Source organism: Panthera tigris, chromosome C1 (assembly GCF_018350195.1).
Source record: "Panthera tigris isolate Pti1 chromosome C1, P.tigris_Pti1_mat1.1, whole genome shotgun sequence".
NCBI lineage: Eukaryota > Metazoa > Chordata > Mammalia > Carnivora > Felidae > Panthera > Panthera tigris.
In genome coordinates this window covers 150,431,969-150,450,977 of record NC_056667.1, presented here as the reverse complement: position 1 = coordinate 150,450,977, position 19,009 = coordinate 150,431,969, and the positions used below count along the sequence as shown (strand labels likewise).

General features: G+C 37.6%; 1 protein-coding gene across 3 annotated transcripts in view; it reads left to right on the top strand.

The window, feature by feature from the left end:
* The window catches only part of KCNH7 (potassium voltage-gated channel subfamily H member 7), a 154,686-nt gene that overhangs the window by 41,025 nt on the left and 94,652 nt on the right, over positions 1-19,009 (top strand). For 2 of the 3 annotated variants that reach the window (XM_042994571.1, XM_042994572.1), the window contains exon 4: positions 3,696-3,764. The exons of the other annotated variant lie outside the window; for it this stretch is intronic. In XM_042994571.1, the coding sequence (XP_042850505.1) occupies positions 3,696-3,764 (69 nt within the window). The remainder of the gene's footprint in view (positions 1-3,695; positions 3,765-19,009) is intronic. 3 annotated transcript variants of the gene reach the window in all.

Here is a 19,009-nt window from a genome sequence, read left to right as displayed (position 1 = left end):
TTTGTACATTCATCATATATTTTTAAATGAAGGAAGGAGAAAATATCACCTTCTTTAAAAGTTTTGTCAGCCAAAAAAAACATGTTGAAAATAGATGCTTGAAGAAAAGAAGCAAAATACCCGTGGTCACAAAAGACAGGTAAAAATAATTTGGCTCAGCATACATAGTGATAGCCTGGTTGCTACGGCAACAGAGACACAGAAAGATTGTGGATATCTGTTGCCAAGAAGTTTCGTTTTTAATCCCCCCAGTTTGTGTGAGCCTTGGGTTAACGTCAGACCCAGAGACAGAAAGGAAGTTTTGAAAGGAGAGTTTCTTTGCTCATTTGCCCTCATAGCCTAGGGGCTGGGACAAACTTAGTTCAAAGTGGGTTGCCTAATGAGAGTAGGCAGAAGGAGTAAATTTTTCATGTTTCACAGGATGAGAATCAGGCAAAGGATTTTTATCAGCTATGGAAATTCCAGAGCAGACATGCCATTGTCTCATACCAGGCAGCACAAGGTCTTGTAATGTTAAGTAGCTGTGAACTGTCCCTAGAGTTAAGAAATTAATTCAACCATGGAATCTTATTCGAAAGGAAATCCCAAATAATACAGTAAAATAAAATAAAATAAAATAAAATAAAATAAAATAAAATATCCCATTGATTTTCTGGATGGTGATATCCTGGGTAATATATTATCCCCTCTAGCCCTAGTTCTCTATATTGTGGAAATCACATTTATAATGGAAACTATGTAGTTAGATAATAAACCCTCTAAAACTCAATTGCTTTAAAAGAGTTCATTAAAAACCAGTTAATCTTCATAGAATTTTAATATTCAAAGAAACTTAGCATCTTCCCTAGGTTTTTTTCAAAACTTCCTGATCAATGGAATCATCTGGAACACTTCTCTCTTTCTCCCATCCATCCCCAACACACATACACTCCCTAGAAAATCGATAAAGTTCAGTGGAGTCCAAGGATTCTGATTTTTAGCAATCTCCATTCCATTTGCAACCTCTACTTTCACATTTTTAAGATGAGACAAATTTGGGAAATATGGATGTAGCTTAATCCTTTCATTATGCAGCTAAAGAAACTAAAAGGAAAACCCAAGTAGAAAGCTAGGTTTTATCTTTCTTTATTGTTATTGTAGGTGTATCTCTTTCTGTAGATTTCTGAATGAGATAAAAACATATTAATTCTTACTTATGCAATTCATATTGGAGAAACAGACTTACTTTCGTAGGCAAACTACTGAGTCCAAGAGAAACTATTGCCATTTTCACTTACTGGACAACCCTCTAAGAAACAATCTCCATTTAAGAACATTTTTCTAGAGAACATAGGCTGGAGTGCTCCAAAGTGTCTTCAGAACACTGGTCTCACAAACATTTCCTAGCAGAAAACTTTTCTTATTCAAATAACACCACTGCCATCTCCCCCCCACCAGGGATTACCATAGCAAATTAGCACATTAGAAGTTTTCAGAAGTCCTAATTTACAGAAATCTGTACAACTTTTACTCAATATTTTTGATGACTATTTGCTTGATGGATATTTGCTTGGCTCAATGTTTCATCTTTTTACCAATTTTTATTTTTTTATTTTATTTTATTTTTTGCTTTTATTTTTTTTAAGATTTTATTTTTAAATAGCTCTGCACTCAACATGGGACTCCATCTTACAAGCATGAGATCATGAGTCATATGCTCAACTGACTGAGCTGGCCAGATGCCCCGTCAGAAACCATTTCTAATGTCTGTTTATATATAATACATGTATTGATATTCTGAGGAATTCATATTTAAGGGGAGATTCTCTAGGAAATACCAGCCCAGACAAAAGGCTTTTTCGTGGCTAACTATGAGCACTGTAGTTCAACTTAAACGTGGATGTGATAGAAATCTTAAAACTTTTAAAAGAAACAAGGTTGGGATCGGCACGAGACAATAGAGATGGGAAGAAGGTAGTACATGTTAAGTGCTACATTTTTCTTCCTTATTTTAATGAAGTCTGCCTAGGTTTCTTTTCAAACCATATAGAATTCAGCTTAGAGGAGCTGGAGAAAATCCCATCTCTATTCCTTTTTCTGTTTTAAATACAGCTGTTTCAAATATAACTGTATTTTGAAGCCTACTATTTAGAATCACTTAGAAATGGAAAAAAATGTGCAGTGCAGGATCATGAAGGAGAGATTTAACAAGTGTCTTTCTTCTGAGGCTGCCATAGTTGAGGCTGACCTGCTGTGTTTTAGTGGCCATATTGTTGGGAATAGAGAACTTGCTTTTTCTGCCCCTCGTTCCGATATCCGGAGGTTGGTGGTATCACGATATCACTTTAATGGTGGGGAAGGGATGAGGTGGCCTGTGATATGAGGTGAACCAGGTCACATAAACATGCCATTTTCCACAGTTCCTTGGCACTTCTATGTCATTCTGGTGTCTCAGTTCTCCTTTCCAGATGGAGCAGAAAATATTTAAAAATGGTCTGCAGCTAGCTCCTGGTGCCTATTGATCCTTCTTACATTTGAAGTGAAGAATCAAGCTGACAAATCTCCATACTATTCCTAGGAACACAGTCTTGATTTTCAGGTCATGGCAACAGTGTTAGGTGAAACTGAGTGAAGAAAAGATGTACTGAGAGAAATATCCTAATACTATTTCTTAGTTGACTGGCACCTGTCGGTTGAGCTATGCAATCCTGTTCCAAGTGATAAACTGTCATTTGTAAATTATGCCCATAGCTATATCCATTATTCATGGGCTGGTATTGGAGAATAGTGATTTCAGGCCCCTAAATTTTCCTACCTGCAGGCACCTGAATTACTTCCAAAACTGTTACGTTACCTCGTGTGCCCTTGCAATTTTTCTACCATCATCAGATCCTAACAGCCCACTTTGTGTCTCAGATGAAGACAGCTTCCTCCCCTCCTTTTCCTATATTTCCTTCTACAAAAATGAATGAATAAATCCTAATGAATGAATGTCCAGTAAATGGACAGCAAACTGCAACCATGAGATTTCAGTATAAAGCTAACTGGAAAAAAGAAGAAGTATTTCCCAAAGAACAAGTATTACTGTCTACTCTATACAACTTATTACTTGAAAGTGGGTAAAAATTAAGGCATTAACTTTCTGGATATTAAAAAGAGAAATCATTACCATATTTTTACATTTTAGAACTATTTTATATTATTTATATGATGAATTAAAATAACCCCTCTGCCTAGACTTCTCACTAGTCACTTTAAGATTTTGAATATGCTTCTTACATAGATTTCCTCAAAATTTTCTGCATTTGGGAACCAAATTAGTCCTTTAGAATCAGAGGGGAAAACAATCTTTTCAGAGGGAAGTTGAAGGAATCTTGCCTTCAACGAGACAGTTTTATTCTATCCTGAATCTTGAAACCGTCCCCTTTTTTTAAGTTCAGGGAAGATACCAGAGACATAGGTTTTTTTAGTTCCTATTTCCAGGCAGCAATATTGTCTAGCATATCAAACTGCCAATAAAAACATTATTACATGTTGAATGACTGGATTGGGGTACATCGTGACAGTGGCAGTCTTTCTGATTTCTTCACCATGTTTTTGCTTTAGCAGTAAAGACAAAATAACGTAATATAGAGAAATACTCTAGTGCTATTTTGGAGGAAATCTCCTTTACAAAATATAATTGTTCCAATAGTTTTGTAACTTGTGCTCCGTAGGGTAATAGGTGCCAAGAAGCAGGATGGGACCAAAGGGAAGGACCTCTGGGACCCCCACATTATGGCCAGGTTGGTCAGATCCACTTCATTCCAAGTGGCTTTATATATTGACTTTCTCTTAAGGTTTCTATGTGTGTATATGTTTTGAGGAATTTGAAAGGGTCAGACACTAAACTTTGCTCTAGTCTACTATTTACTTTGTGGTTTCTTTTATCGCAATCTCTGACTTTTTCATTGATTCTAGTCAAGAGTTTATTTTTATAGAGAATTTTGAGATAAGTGAATTATCCAGAGTCCCACAAATTGTTAACTGAATACCCAAGACTCGTACCTTCATTTCTGGACTTGGAGTCCAGGATTTTTTCCACTTGACATGCCCACTTGAGAGCAGGACCATTTTGATTCCTGTATACTCTCCTTTCCACTAAACTGGCAGGATCCCAGAATCTAATCAGCCTCCTAGTCCAACTTCTAACTCCAACCCTCTTCTTTACAGGGTAAATTGTTCAAGTAGCGTAGGCACCACTGAATGTGAGTCTTCATAACTAGTTAAAACCAAGTAATCAAACAGACTACTTTTTTGAAGATGAGTATTCTACTACCTGTCTCAAGAATAAGACAGAAAATTAACTATGTGGGAAAGCAAACAATTTTTTTTAAACACAGTCACTAAAATTTAGACTGTTATTACTCATTTGTTCTGAGAATACTCTCGGGGAAAAAAAATCTGTTGCTACTTTTGTGCCAGCAGTTTCAAATGTAGAATTGATATCGTCAGGAAGAAACACAATATACAAGAACTTTAAAAAGGCAACAAAGAAAACAGAGAACTTCTGTTCCTTAAGAAATTAGTGTTATCATTGAAAAATAGGATTCCCAAATGAGGTCAAGAGCAGTAATTTGACATTCCAGAATCCCTCTTCCACTATACTTAAAATTAAAATCTAATACCAAAAGACCACAAAGCAATATACAGAAATATATGAGAAACAGGTGCCTTGTGGGTAGGGGAAATAGCTTAAAACTTGATTTAACCAGTATGGCTCCTTGTCCACAGTATTTGAAGAGGTTACAATGTAAAATTTTATAATTATTGATTTTAATTATAAAATTAAGGTAAGACTTTAAAAAATATATTCTATTTTTTTAAGTTTATTTACTTATTTTGAGAGAGAGAGCAGGGGAGGGGAAGAGAGAAAGGGAGAGAAAGAGAATCCCAAGCAGGCTCAGTTCTTTCAGCACAGAGCCCAATGCTGGGCTCAAACTCATGAACAGTGAGTTCATGACCTGAGCAGAAATCAAGAGTCAGATGCTTAACTGACTGAGCCACCCAGGCGCCCCTAAAAATATATTCTATGTTTTAACATGTACATCTCTGTTTTCTACCCATATAGAATATCAAATTAGCTATTTTAAAATTTATGAGTCAAGAGTGGAATTTGAGAATATATTAAAATGAGGAATATACCTTGTTTTTTGTTCTGCATGCTATTTTTATGTCCATAGCTTATGAAGAGTTAATTCCTTATTAGTAAGAGTCCTTTCCTATCCTCAACCCTTGAAGGAAAACCCAGAACACAGTTACTGGTACATAACAGTTCCACGAATTTTCAGTTGCAACATATGAAAATTAACCTGCTAATAGTTGGGATATAATTATATTCACGGGGCACTTGACATTCACTTTGTGTTCCAGAAAACATTAAGAATAGACTTTGAAGTTTATAGGGAAACATTTATTTTTGGTGTAGTTATCCAGTAGAGGAAGGAAAGATTCCTGATTAATCTGTGAAGGTTAGGAGAACCTGCTTCTGGAACATTTTCAACTCCCCGAGTTTCTGTAGCTGCGGAAAGCAACAGACATCAATAATATCATTCTCTTTTCTTGCTTTGGCTTAATGCTTCACTTGAGTGACCTGCCTGCGCGTCTTGATTCTGCTTCAAACAATGAGTTTAATGTAGCTATTTAAAAGTACTGGCATTGTTTAAAACAGTTGTTCCCAACACTGACTCAGAGAGAAAACTTTGGTATTTTAATGAGGCAATTCCTTTTTTGCACTATCACCCACATCGACTCACTTCAGTATATCCTTTGGAATTGACTCCTCTCATCTTTCTGGAAAACGTGCATGCACGCGCGCACACACACACACACACACACTGCAGAAGACATTTGAATATTTTCTCTCCTCAAAGCACCCTCATACCGCGTATGCTTTCTCCTTTCTTGCCACTTGTGTTCTTACTCCTCACCAACACATACTGTCTGTTCTGAGCAAAGAGTCTCCTTGAGTCTCCATTTTTTCTACTTACGAGACCTGGAGGGCTGCTGGCAGGATTCCTACACTTGCAACATTGTCATCCTCTTCTCTATATATCAAGTCCTACCCATTTCTGAAATCCATAGCGTCTCCAGGTGAATATGTCAGCCTTCACAGCTTGCGTTGATCTCTCCTATCCTTAAACTCTAAGGCACTTCACTTGGTCTATTTTCATAAAACTAAACAATTTATTTTCAGGCTGTTTTATATATCTTGGTAGATAGATGATAGATGGATGGATAGATAGATACACACACACATACATACATACATACATACATACATAATTGATAGATGATAGAGGGAGAGAGATGATAATTATTTGTGTGTATGTGTGACTTCATAATGACTTTTTTCATCTTTCTAACTATGCCTTGAACAATAGGATTATAACACCTTTTTAAAATATGCCCCTAAAGACCTAACACAGGGCTCATTCATCAACTGGTAGTCAGGCTCAATAAAATGCTATTTCATATAGTGTATTGTTGGCACTCATAAAAGAAGATTCTAATTTCTGATAATACTTTGGCAATAAGAAATAAGGAGCTCATATATCCATTCATTTAACATTTTTAAGTTCCTCTAAGTGTCAGGAGGGTCAAATAAGACATATGAAAATTAATTCTACTCCCCCTTGTCCTCTCCTGTTACCTCCTGTTAACCAATGGGAAAAGAGCCAGGAATGATAGGGAGACATTGGACTGGATAGAGCAATTTGGACAGGACTAACCTGGGCTGACCTGTAAGAGGTAGAGACTCTGATACCATTAGCTTCCAAATGGAGATAAAAGAATGTCACCAGGATTCAAATTCCAGCCCCCATCCCTTAATACTGCCAGTGTTCTTAGCTACATTGTTTGATCCTTCTGCCTTGAATTCGTAATTAGGATCTGAGTAAGGATGATCTATCTCTTCCTTGTTGTAGGCACTCACTAAATGTTTAGTGGCAGGCCCTAAGGCAAAATGGCAAACAGTTCTCTAATTCTTCAGGTATGTACCGAGTATCTACTCTTGAACAGGCTGCTGTGTTGAAAGTCTGGTTACAATGGTAACACATCCCCACCATCTAGGTTTGCAGACAAAGATTGAAAGATTAACAGAAACCATTAAAAAGTATGATAAAAATCATACTGTGGAGTTCAGCGTGACCTGAGAAAGGCCTCTCATCTAACCTAGTGTGGAGGAGTAAGAGGCAGCAGTGCCTCCACTGAAATATGAAGGGAGAAGGTGGACAGAAGCAGCTAAAGACATAAGCAGTGAGGACACACAGTACATACAAACATTCACACAGAGGTTTCCAAGCCAGTGAAATAAGTGAAGCAAAGCCCCAGAAGCCAGTGTAGGTAGAGTATGGTGACATAGCTTCCATTTCTGAATTGCCCTCCTATTTCCTGCCTCCTCTTCCTTGACCCCCTTGCACCTAATAACTTCTTACTCTGTTAGGTAGAACATTGTTTCTGGTCTATATTCCACTCCAAAATACTCCCTCTGTATCCTGGATGACTATCCAATAGACTACCCAAGTGTTTTATAGTAATATACAATATCGGTTAAAAATAAATTCCCCCAGTTCTTCTCATTATAATAAAAATCCATGTTTTCTGAATTTTGCTAATTTGATTGGAGTATTTCATATAAAAAGCTATTTGAAAAACCAGGAGTTTTGGTCTCACTGGGATGTATTTGCATCTTGCAGGAGAAACTCATTAACTCAAATGAATCTTTTATTGATGGAAAGGCCAGGGAGGGAGATGAAGGGATGACGAGCCCAAGAAAAGCTATTTTTAAGAAGCAGTCCTTCTGGTTATGTCTGTATCCTTCCAAACTCCCTGCCACACTACCTTCCTCAGGTATCACTCAACCCCCTGCCATTATCATTTCCCTTTCAGGAGGAGTTCTGGGCTCAGTAAAACAGTCTTCTCCTGATGAAGGAGCATTCATTGTTATTCAAAATAAATTTATAAATGTAGTAGATGGGCTTCCTGTGTTTAGTGTAAACTGAACCATTTACAGGGTAGTCTTTGGTCAGGAAAACTAAGAAAAGTGCAATACACCACAGGTGTCTGTTTAAAACAGTAACATTTCAATAAACCTACATTTTTTAAAAACAATAATTCTTATATGAACTAACCAGAACTCAATTTTTTATAGCTTAATCTAATGGTTGCCTTCAACTAGAGATTTTCTTTCCTCCCATAAGATCTTGAAATAGCTTCATTAAACCCTTGAGAAATTATGGTCTCCTTGGCAAAATCATTCTTCACAAAATATCGATTTATATTTGCAATACCTTCAAATAAAATCTAAGATGAGAATGTCATGAAGTAGAAATTAAAATAAATTCCATCCCTCTATCTTGAGGACCAGCCTGAGTTATTTCTATTCTAAAAAAGACAAAGAGTCAGAAATTAATAGAACTTAAAAAATGGCATTAATAGGGATTCTATCTAGACCCCTCCAAAGTCATTCCCAGGTAGGTAAAAATATTTTTCTTCAGCTCTTAAAATCTGATTCCAGCTATACATACTTCAGTCATCATACGAGTAAGAACTATCTTCACCACACACACACACACACACACACACACACACGCAATTCTTTAATGTTGTATCTCAGGTTTAATTCCACTGCCTCTATCCTTTGGGAACATCATATGTTGTGTACCTATGACATATAAGACACTATCTGCTATACAGAAGCAGTATGCACAGTGATTTCCTCTGATGAGTCTAAGTAGGAAGACTATTTGTAATATATGACATAATAGAATATACTACTGAGCTCTGTATGATTAAAGAGTAACCTGTATAGGCCAGACTATATTTGCAGTTAGCATTCAGGGAAAGGATATATCTGCATAGTCAGGAGAAATTTCATGGAAAACCAGAGTGGGCCTTGAATGGTGAGCAGCGTTTGGAAGTGTGGAGAAGGCCTGTGGACATGAGGGTGAGCTGAGGCAAGCCCCAGCTGTGGAATTGAGAAGGGGTGCACGAGAACACACTCTAGTCTCAAAAAAGTTACCGTTGTGACTTCACACTTTTCATTCTCCATACCTAATTATTTTAGGTCTTTCTGAGTTCCCTCAGATGAATACCCCTTAAAGTGCCTATCTATCCTGTGAGTATACATGTAAACTCCATTTCTAATCTATAAAAATTGAAACAAAGAGTAAAATATGTATTATTACTTGATTTATGTTTAAATTGTGAGCATGAATTTCTCCTTCAGTTGAATTTTGAGTTGTGTTTTGGGTACTGATCATTTGCTCTCATTAATAAATAAATGTGCTTGCTTGGAATCCGCAAGAATATATACAGTTCATAAGCTTTCTATTTCACCAAAAATCCAAGTCCTGGTACTGCTCCTAAACATAAACTAAAACATTTAATTGATATGTAATGGTATCCTTTAGCTAATCAAAAGTTAACATTAGTTTTAAGAGATAAATAATCTATATTCAGTTTATCAATAAATATTAGATATAAATTCAAGATATTGAAAAACCTTTTATATAATTGAAGAGAAGACTTTTAGATCCTCAGATTCCCTATCCCTGTTAGAGGAAGTTAACATTTGCCAGTAATTGAGTCATCCTTACTTACCTAAATTTAGAGTGCAGTACATCTCCCTCCCTCGTGGTTTCTGTGAACAGATCTGAAGCTTTCAAAATAAAAATTTCCCACATGTTTTATTTGTATCAGTTCTGCTTCCTTCTCAAAAGCGCAAGGAAAGCCCAGGGAGCTACAGTGATTAATGACCTGTTCTAGAGTCTAACCTGCTCTATAAAATGTGCTACATTCCAGAGCATAAAAGAAACTCCGAAGTAGGTCAGGAGCTTAAACTGCCCAAGGGCCTACTTTAGACTAGAGGCAAGCAAGTCTGAAATTAAATTAGCACCAGAATTGCGATGACTCCTGATTCCATGGTTTCCTATTGGACCAGGAAGATGGGGATCTACAGTGTGTAATAAAGCCATAAAAACCAAATTCACTCAGACTTACGCAATTTTTAATTTGCATTAATTCAGATGATGACCTGGTTCAAAATAGTTGTGAGCATTCTCTAAAGTTGAAGTGGAGTGGAGGGGAGAATTTGCAAAATGAGTTAAGGAACCATTCAGCCTGTAAGGCTAGAGACCAACAAAATATGATCAAGGATCATTTTAGAAGAGTCACAGGATGAATGTGCCAATTACAAATAATTCTTACTGAACTTGAGATTTTTATAGCAAAGAAGTAGTTTAAATCTATACGATGTTTACCACCGTGGTAACACATGATGCTCTGGGACCTTAAGCAGGTCACAGCTGCTTGCTGGACAGTCTGTCGGCCACTTCCGTCTCTAATACTGTCATCCACGTGGGACAACCACCAGAGCTGCCAAAGCTGTAAAGACACTACTAAGTGGGAAGAGATGGGGTATCAGTGGGAGGTGGTGAATGCTTCTTACAAGAGAGGCCTAGATTTCTAGGTCCAGGGAATGACTGCAAGTCTCCAGGCAGCTCTTCCAGGTGTGTGAGCCCTACCTGTCTCTAGTCTCACCTCTGTGTGCCACCAACATATCTAGCCCACATCAACCCAAATACCATTTCTTCAAGAACGGCTGCCCCACCCTCACCAGACTGGGTTAAATTCACTCAGTTTTACACTCTCATAGCTCCTTCCTTTTATCATTTATTACACATATCACAATTGTAATCAAATCTTTATCTGTGTAGTTTTTTGTGTCTTGCTTGCCTTCTCCCACGAGTATGTAAGCATGGTGAAGACAAGGGCTTATGTCATATTTCTTTCTAATGGTTTTCCCCATGTCTGATACATCGTAGGTGCTCAAGAAATGTCCAATGGATGCATGGATAGCTATATATGAAGAATAGGCGTATATTTGAAGAGGCAAAGTGGGGCCAGAGTTCCACCAAAGCCCCTCCTAAACCTTTAGTAGTATTTGGTTTTTAAGATCTAAACAATATTTTACCCAGTAATATCTTTCTATTGAAAGATACTAAAAGTCTTTAAACTGAAAATAAGAAAGGATTATTAATAAAATATATTCTTGGAACAAAATATAATATTTTGCTTCAAATGTGCATCAATATTATTTCCTGGAAAGAAAGAAATGACCAGCTGCTTTCTCTAGGGCCTGCCAAACACACACACACACACACACACACACACACACACAAACACACACACACCACCACCACTACCAACAACAACAACAACAAAACAGGAAAACTTCCTTCATTTAAAACCTTCCCTTCCCTATCCTATCTCTGAAGCCTACAGGGAAGACCCTGTTGACTTTTTTTCTCAAGTCTGCTTGTCGGGGAAGATAGGACCGAAATTGGGGAAAGAGCCAAAGGAGTAGGACTGTGCCGGGCTCCTTTGTACTCCACAAATCCTGGATCTTGGCTTTACCTCTTGCATGCTCTGCTCTTTTACTCTCCAAGGGCTTGTTAAACTCTGAACACTTGTGATGCCTGCAGGGCCTTAGTCTCCTGCTGGGTAAGTCCATAGCTAGGAGAGGAGAGCTCTCAACCCGAAAGAGACATCATGGCAGGAAATTCTGCAGAGTGACAGGAATGATCATAAGCCCTAAATCTTTCAAGATACTGCCTTTAATTGTTGCCATGTCCCAGGCAAAAATTGCAAACTTTTCTTTTATCCTTTTTTTTCTCTTCTTATTGCTTGTGAATGAGGTTTAAGTGGCTAGCCTAAGCCTTAGATGTCCTGTTTCCTAATTCCTGAAACATAAAAGATGTTCAGGGATGCGTCTTCTGCCCCTGACCAATGCACATTTTTATTGCTGCAATAAAAGCTTCTATTGCAATTGTGGAACTTAACTATATGCATAACTACTTTTAACATCTGAGAAGTTATGTTTCTACCAGAGGTAACAACAGGATCTTATTTTTTGAAGCTTCACATTTTCAAATATTCTCTGGAAAGCTATTCTTTCTTCCACTTCTAAGGGAATGGCATAAAATGCTTTCTGCCATTATCATTTTCTAGAGATAGTATAGGGGTTAACCTCTGTTTTATCAATTATCTCAAGATTTAGTTGTATTTAAAGATGTTTTTAAATGTATTAATAAATGTACTAATGAATCTATAATCTTAAAGATACAGAGTAAATGATATATAACTTAGCAAAATGGAAGTAATTTGAAATGAACTGGTAAGAACATGCTTCATTAGTTTAAGATTTACAACCTTTATTTGAAATATATATTACATTAAAGATATAAAATCTACTATAAAAATCACCTCATTTCACCTTCTGTCTTCATAACAAGGTAAATGATAGTCTCAAGATAATGAGTTTTTCTGAATCACTGAATGTATTAAGATGCTCTGAGATATTCTTATCTGACAGTAATCCAGGCAAATATTAATATTTTGGTGCAGCCTTTGGTATAATGAATATGTCTTAGAGGATTAGCACTAGAAGTTTGCTCTGTATATAAAACTCTGGTGTAATTTTGACCAGAAAGTTTCAGGACATTATTTCAGCAGGTTACATTGAGAAAACGGAGGCTTGATAGGTTGAACTTCATTAATGGGTGCCAGACTCCTTTAATGAGATGCCAAGCTTCAGGGGCTTCATCCAGGTTCTAAATGGTCAGGACAAGGCTTGCCAATTTGCTTTGCTGAAGGCACAGAGATCCCCCTCAAAAGGGTCTTCTCCAATTGCAGCTTTCTGGGTTAATGTATTCTAGGCTGAATTACCTCATCCAATGATTGCTGCCCTGGGAATTTCAGTGTTCGTACAAACTAACAACGTCCACCAGACAAGCATCAGCAATACCCAGCTGGCTCTTTGTCCCCCGTGGGAAATTTTCTCAGTCAGAGCCTGGTAATTGTTTAGCCCAGCTGCTGCAGTTCCAAGGGTGCCAGCTCATCTGAGCCAACTGTATGCACACAGCTCATGACTCATACACATCATAGCGGGGCGGGGCTTCAAGGACTCCATTTTAAATTTGCTCTCTTTTTTGTCAACTGTTTGGGGGAGAATACGTAATGAAAGGCAGTTATTCAAGGGTTACAAATATACTATGCAGTCATGAAATTCCACCATAAGAGTGCATAATAATCTCATCCATATCAAAACGCATTCGCTGTATGTCTCAACAGTCACTTACTTGGCTGTACTCTATGTGTTACAACAACTATATCGTAACAGTGTGGTTTCTTCCATATGCCCGGATGTAGAATAAAGAACTGGCTCGATATCCAGAGCGAGGGGCAATTTGGGTGGAGGCTGGGAGTTCAAGCCCCATTATCTGGCTTCATGCCATGTTAGCTCGCATAAGGGTTCACTCTCAGATCTTCCAAAGTTATGCTGGAGATGCCAAAAAATATATTTGGTCAGAAAAGTAGACAAAAACAGATGATATAAACAGTTTGAATTCCTCAGGCCTTTACTGTCAATTAGAGGTAGTAATATCCTCCTGGAAAAATCCACCTACGTAGTATTCTGTACACAAATGGCATCATTAAATAGTGTCAACCTGCCACATTTATACCAAGTGTCTCCAGGGGCTGGTGGTATATGTGATGACTCCTGATGTTTTAGTTAGCTGCTACTGAGAAATAAATTACAAAATCTTCGTGACTGAAAACAAGCAGCATTTATTATCTCAGTTTCTGTGGGTCAGGAATCAAAGAGAGGTTTAGCTAGGTGGCTCTGCTCAGGGCCTTCACAAGGCTGCAAGAAGGTGACAGCATACACACAGTCATCTCAAGGCTTGGACTAGGGCGGGATCCGCTTCCAAGCTCACTCCTGAGGCTAAGGACTGACCTCAGAAGATCCTCTCCTGACTTCACTCACATGGCCTCCCAACAGGACTGCCTCACACTATGGCAGTTGGCTTCTTCCAAAGCAGCAATCCAAGAGAGGCTGACAGAGCACTTGTAGGAATGAAGCCACAGTTTTTTTATAACCTCATATTGAGAGTGACATCCTACTTCATCCACCATATTCTATTCATTAGAAGCAAGTCAGTAAGTTCAGCCTACACTCAAGAGAAGCAATTGGACGAAGACATTGAATACCAGAAAGCAGAATCATCAGGGACCATCATCATAGGGGCTGCCTACCACATTGAGGGTCTCTCTTAGTCTAAAACCTCAGCATTTATATCTGGAATTATAGCAACCACCTCTAATTAGACCCAGAGCCTAATTTTGATCCCCTCCTATCAACCTACCATTGCTATGGTGAAGTGGTTTTTAAAAACTGCAGATCTGATTATGTCATCTAACAACTCCTGTCTTCAGGAGAATGTCAAACCTTCTTAATATGATACACAAGACCCTTTATGTATGGTGCATAAAGGCAGTATCAGATGGTCTCTAAGGTCATGGGCTATAAAGCCAGGCTCCACAATTTATCAGTTTTATGGCCTTGAGCAAGTTTATTAACCTCATTGGGCTTTGATTTCTTTGTCAAAACCTGAGACAACACAGTGTCTAGCACATAGTAAGACCTCAATAAGAATAAGTTGTTATAACTTTCCATTTATCTGAGGCCATTTCACAACATATCATGCAACTAACTAAACCAACCTACAGTGAGGAGGCCATTTTGACCTCTTACAAGGCTGTTTTCTTTGCTTGGGAAGCCTTTCCCCATTCTCCTTTACCTGAGAACTTTTGTTTATGCTTAAATACTCAATTTAGGAGTTCAGTTTTCCTCCTGGGCTAGGTGCATCTTCTTGTATTCCCTCAGCTCACATGCCTAACTGCTTATAGTACTTATCACACTGTGTTGTCATTGTCTATTTTTCTATGGCCTTGTGGAAATGTGAGCTCCTCAAGAGAAAGAATAAATCTTTCATTTCTACATCTACAGAGCCTAGCTCGGTGACTGGCACAGAGTATGTCCCCAATATATGTGGTGGAACGATTTACTAAACAAGCAATTTGAGAGATTTCTGATGCAACCTCCTTCCTTCTCCATTTCTTAATACTACTGCTTGCCCTCACTTATTCATACCTTCACCTACAGGTCCTGGTTCCATAAGAATATTTCAACTATGGCTTTGAAGAGACTGTTGCACGAACTGCTATTCTTTGTTTAGATCAAAGAACATGTTTCTCTTTACTTGCAGCTCTTAACACACAAATTGGATGAAAACCCATATCTCTTTTACTGATTTCCTTTTATTTGGGCTTTTGAAGTCAACACCTTTGTAATAACTGCGTTGCTTCGCAAACCAAACTCCTCAGATAGGCATTTAAGGCTGCACTCAAACTATTTCCTTCAGCCCCTTCCATCCACACCATCTCTACACCCCCTTCTTCCTTTGCCTACACACACATACACACACAAACACATGCACACACATACACATACAAACACACGCACACATACTAAACACACACACAAGAATACACACACACAAATACATACATATGCAAACACACAAATATATACACAAAAAAACTAACTGCCTGGGATTCAATATGGACACTTCTTAAAATTCAAACTCCTAAGCCTCACCTAGATTCAGAGAGCAGAGGAGAGGAAATCAGCCTTTTGACAAGTTTCATGGGTAATCCTCATACATAGAAAGGCTTGAAGATCATAGCCCTTGTCCCGCTGAATGGTCTTGATGAGCATGTCTCCAAGCTTTACTAGTGTTCCTGAAAAGCATCTCATTTCCAACTGAAAAAAACAATCCCAGTTACCCTTTAAGATTTACTCAAATAGCACCCTTGTCAAACATTCCTCAATGGCCCCACAGCAGTTGATGGATTCTGTTTGGCCCTTGGCACACATTATGAAAATTATTAGTTTGCATGTTCATTCTCCAGGTCAGTTCAAGAACAAGTTGAGTGCAAGGACCACCTCTGGCAGCACTTTCGGTACAAGATCAAAAGTAGTCATTGTTCAATGTTACCTGATATTTTAGCTATTACATTAAAATACTATTTTGCTCTCAAATGTGTTATCCTGTATTAGTCTATAAGACTTTACTTTTTAAAACATAAAAAAAATATCATAGGAGTATTTAGCCATAGCGTGCCACCTTAACGTTTCAAAGACATTATAATAACGAATATATAGCTTCCCCAAGATATATAAATAGGACATTAAATTAAATTCTTCTGCCAAGACATTTGTTGATAATCTTGCATAATTTGGAATAGCTAACTGCAAACTAGATAATGTATAACTTTTAGTTATATTGGCATAATGGCTTTATATTCCATAGTACAAAGGCATAAGTTCAGATTGTATTGGTATTTTTATTTCTATTTGGATGTCCCAGTTATTTTAATACTTTGAGATTGCTGCTGAGTTTTTCTTCTCTCACTGCAACTTGGACTCTATCAGGTGGCCGGTAAACAGACTCCTCCAACTTAAACAGTCACCAAGGTTCAATAACCAAAAGCATTTAAAGGCAGCCATTGCTGAGTCTACCACTACCAGGGTGGCTGTTCCAAGATGGGGAGGATCGAGAGGTACGGGCAGCAGAACACCTGAGCAGCTGACAGAGTCGGCTCCTGGCACATAAATGCACAAGCTTGCCAGTTGATCAAGCATGGCAGATTACGTTTAGAATTCAGTTGACATATTGATTTCACAACCTTCGGTGAAAGAATCACTTTCAGCTTTTCTGTGACATGACGTCTGCTGACTAACCTCTTCCCTAAAGCCAGGCAATTTCCATAGCTTTCCAGTCCTCAGTCAGTGGGGGATTCTTTAGGCTGTATGGTTTCCCTTTTAATATCCTGTGAATTCCCAGAACAAAGCTTTCTCCACTATCATTAGAAGGAATTAAAACCTATCATGGAATCGTATAGAATTATTTGTAAATGATATGCTGATTATGGTAATCCAACTCTTTTCCTCAAGAACAGAAGTGGGCAAAAGTTGATAAAGCAATGGATCTCTTTATTTTTAAGTGATTCTTTCTCCCTTTAAAATCATTCACTATTACTTTATTGAATATTTAATATATTAGAATCACCTCTCTTCATTCCACAACTTATTTATGATGCTAATGCCAGTTAAATTGTTGCAAATTTCCTAGACATTAGATAATTTTGAGTATTCTGGCTGAGCACCCATTACTTTAAGCCCATTGCCAGTCCTTAAATTGAATACGGAACCTAAACTAGTCACCATGAAACGTGACTATACAACATGTATAGTGAGTCACAGCAATGTGGTTTTGATGTCTTCTAAGCTTTCTTTCATGATATGATATTGCCAACCAAAGCTTCCTACCACATTTAACCTGTAGTGTCTCTCTCTTGCTATTTTAGGACTCTAGCCAACATACCAACATTGATACATGAGCGCGCACACGCACACACACACACACACACACACACACACATACACACGCTACTATATTTATACACTCATTTGCATCACATTTATAAGCTTACCCCCTAACCACTGAACTTATAGTGGCAAGGAAAAAGGTGCATTCAATTAAACAGAGAGATAAGACAACACACTACTGAGATGTTAAGTTTGATTTCTTGCCATGCTGGGTAAAGTCTGATTACTTTCAGAGGTTGAGTTTAGTTCAAAGGAACACTCTATAAAAGCAAATATTGAAGATGGATTTGACAAATAATTGAATGGTGGCCAGTCTATCTTCTAGGAAAATAGATGCCTTTTCTGGATCCATAGCTGCTTAAAAATGCGTAGAAAAAAGATGAAAAAGAAAGAGATGCATGACTGCATAGTAGGATGCACACTTGCATGGTACTTAGTGGGTTTGGGGATCAATGTATAATACTAATATACGTAGTTAGCTATAGTCAGCTCCTACGTGCACCCTCAAGAATACAGTACACACCATTACTCAGCAGGACTAACTGAATTGTCCCTGTACAGAATAATATCCTTGTGACCAAAATAATTAATCTGAGGCAGCTTTCACTCTAGGACATTTCGATTAACACAAAATACACTTGGGCAGAAATCTTAGCACTCAGTGGTCTGCCTCTATGAAGTCCTGCCATTGCCTATCTAATAAGTGTATAGGAAACATCTTATGCTTAAAAATTGCAGTCATGTATTGGAATTCTTTCCTTTTATGATAGAGTTTGAATACAATATCACCAACACAATAACCACTCCCAACTAGCAGAGTAATTTACAGTACAAAAAATGCAGTAACAATCAGAAACTTAGACTATGTTAGGGCTGGAAAGGACTTTAGAGATCTCTTAATTCAACCCATGTATTTTCTAATTGAGCAAATTTGCATGATAATTTTTCTAAACTCTGGCCTGCAGAGCAATGCTTGCTTGAAGTTTATACTGTCCACAACAAAATGAGAAAGATGAAACAGTGTAACAAAGTTTCATAAAGCTGAATTTACTCATTTAAAATAATAGCCTTTTTTCTAAGAGTTTGCCCTTATATTAACATTCTTTTATGAAATGTTGAGGATAAAGAAAGACGGTTGCTTTTCCTTACATTTGTAGTGAATTAGAGAAATACTTGGCAACCTTGTTATGTGCTCCAATTCTTTTTTAATTTTACCAGATTATAAAATCCAAGAGTGGGGGAACTACCTACTTAGATTCCAATAATAAATGGAGTCCACTGCCTATTCTATATATGCGAGGTTTAAAATATCAAAAAGGCAAAATTACTAAGAAAGGTTATTTATGAAATGAGTTATGTGAAAGAACACTGATTCTGTTTTCTACGTAAAATTTGACAAACGGTCTCAAAGGAAGTTATACACGTCTTTTGCTATTGATGCATGACTTAAACGAGAATAAATTTAACAGTTTTTAGCTGTATTTGAAAAGAAACTGGCATTTATTTTTTCACTCAGTAAAATGTAAAATCTGAAAGAATAAAGAAATCAAAGAGAAGGAAGCGTGGTCATGATCATATTGTTACACGTTTGTTAGGATAAAGGTGGTAGAGAGAGCGATACTTATCATCAGGAGGCATAAACTGGCTTGATTTCTATTTGTTCTGTGTCACATGCATAATACGTTTTGTTTC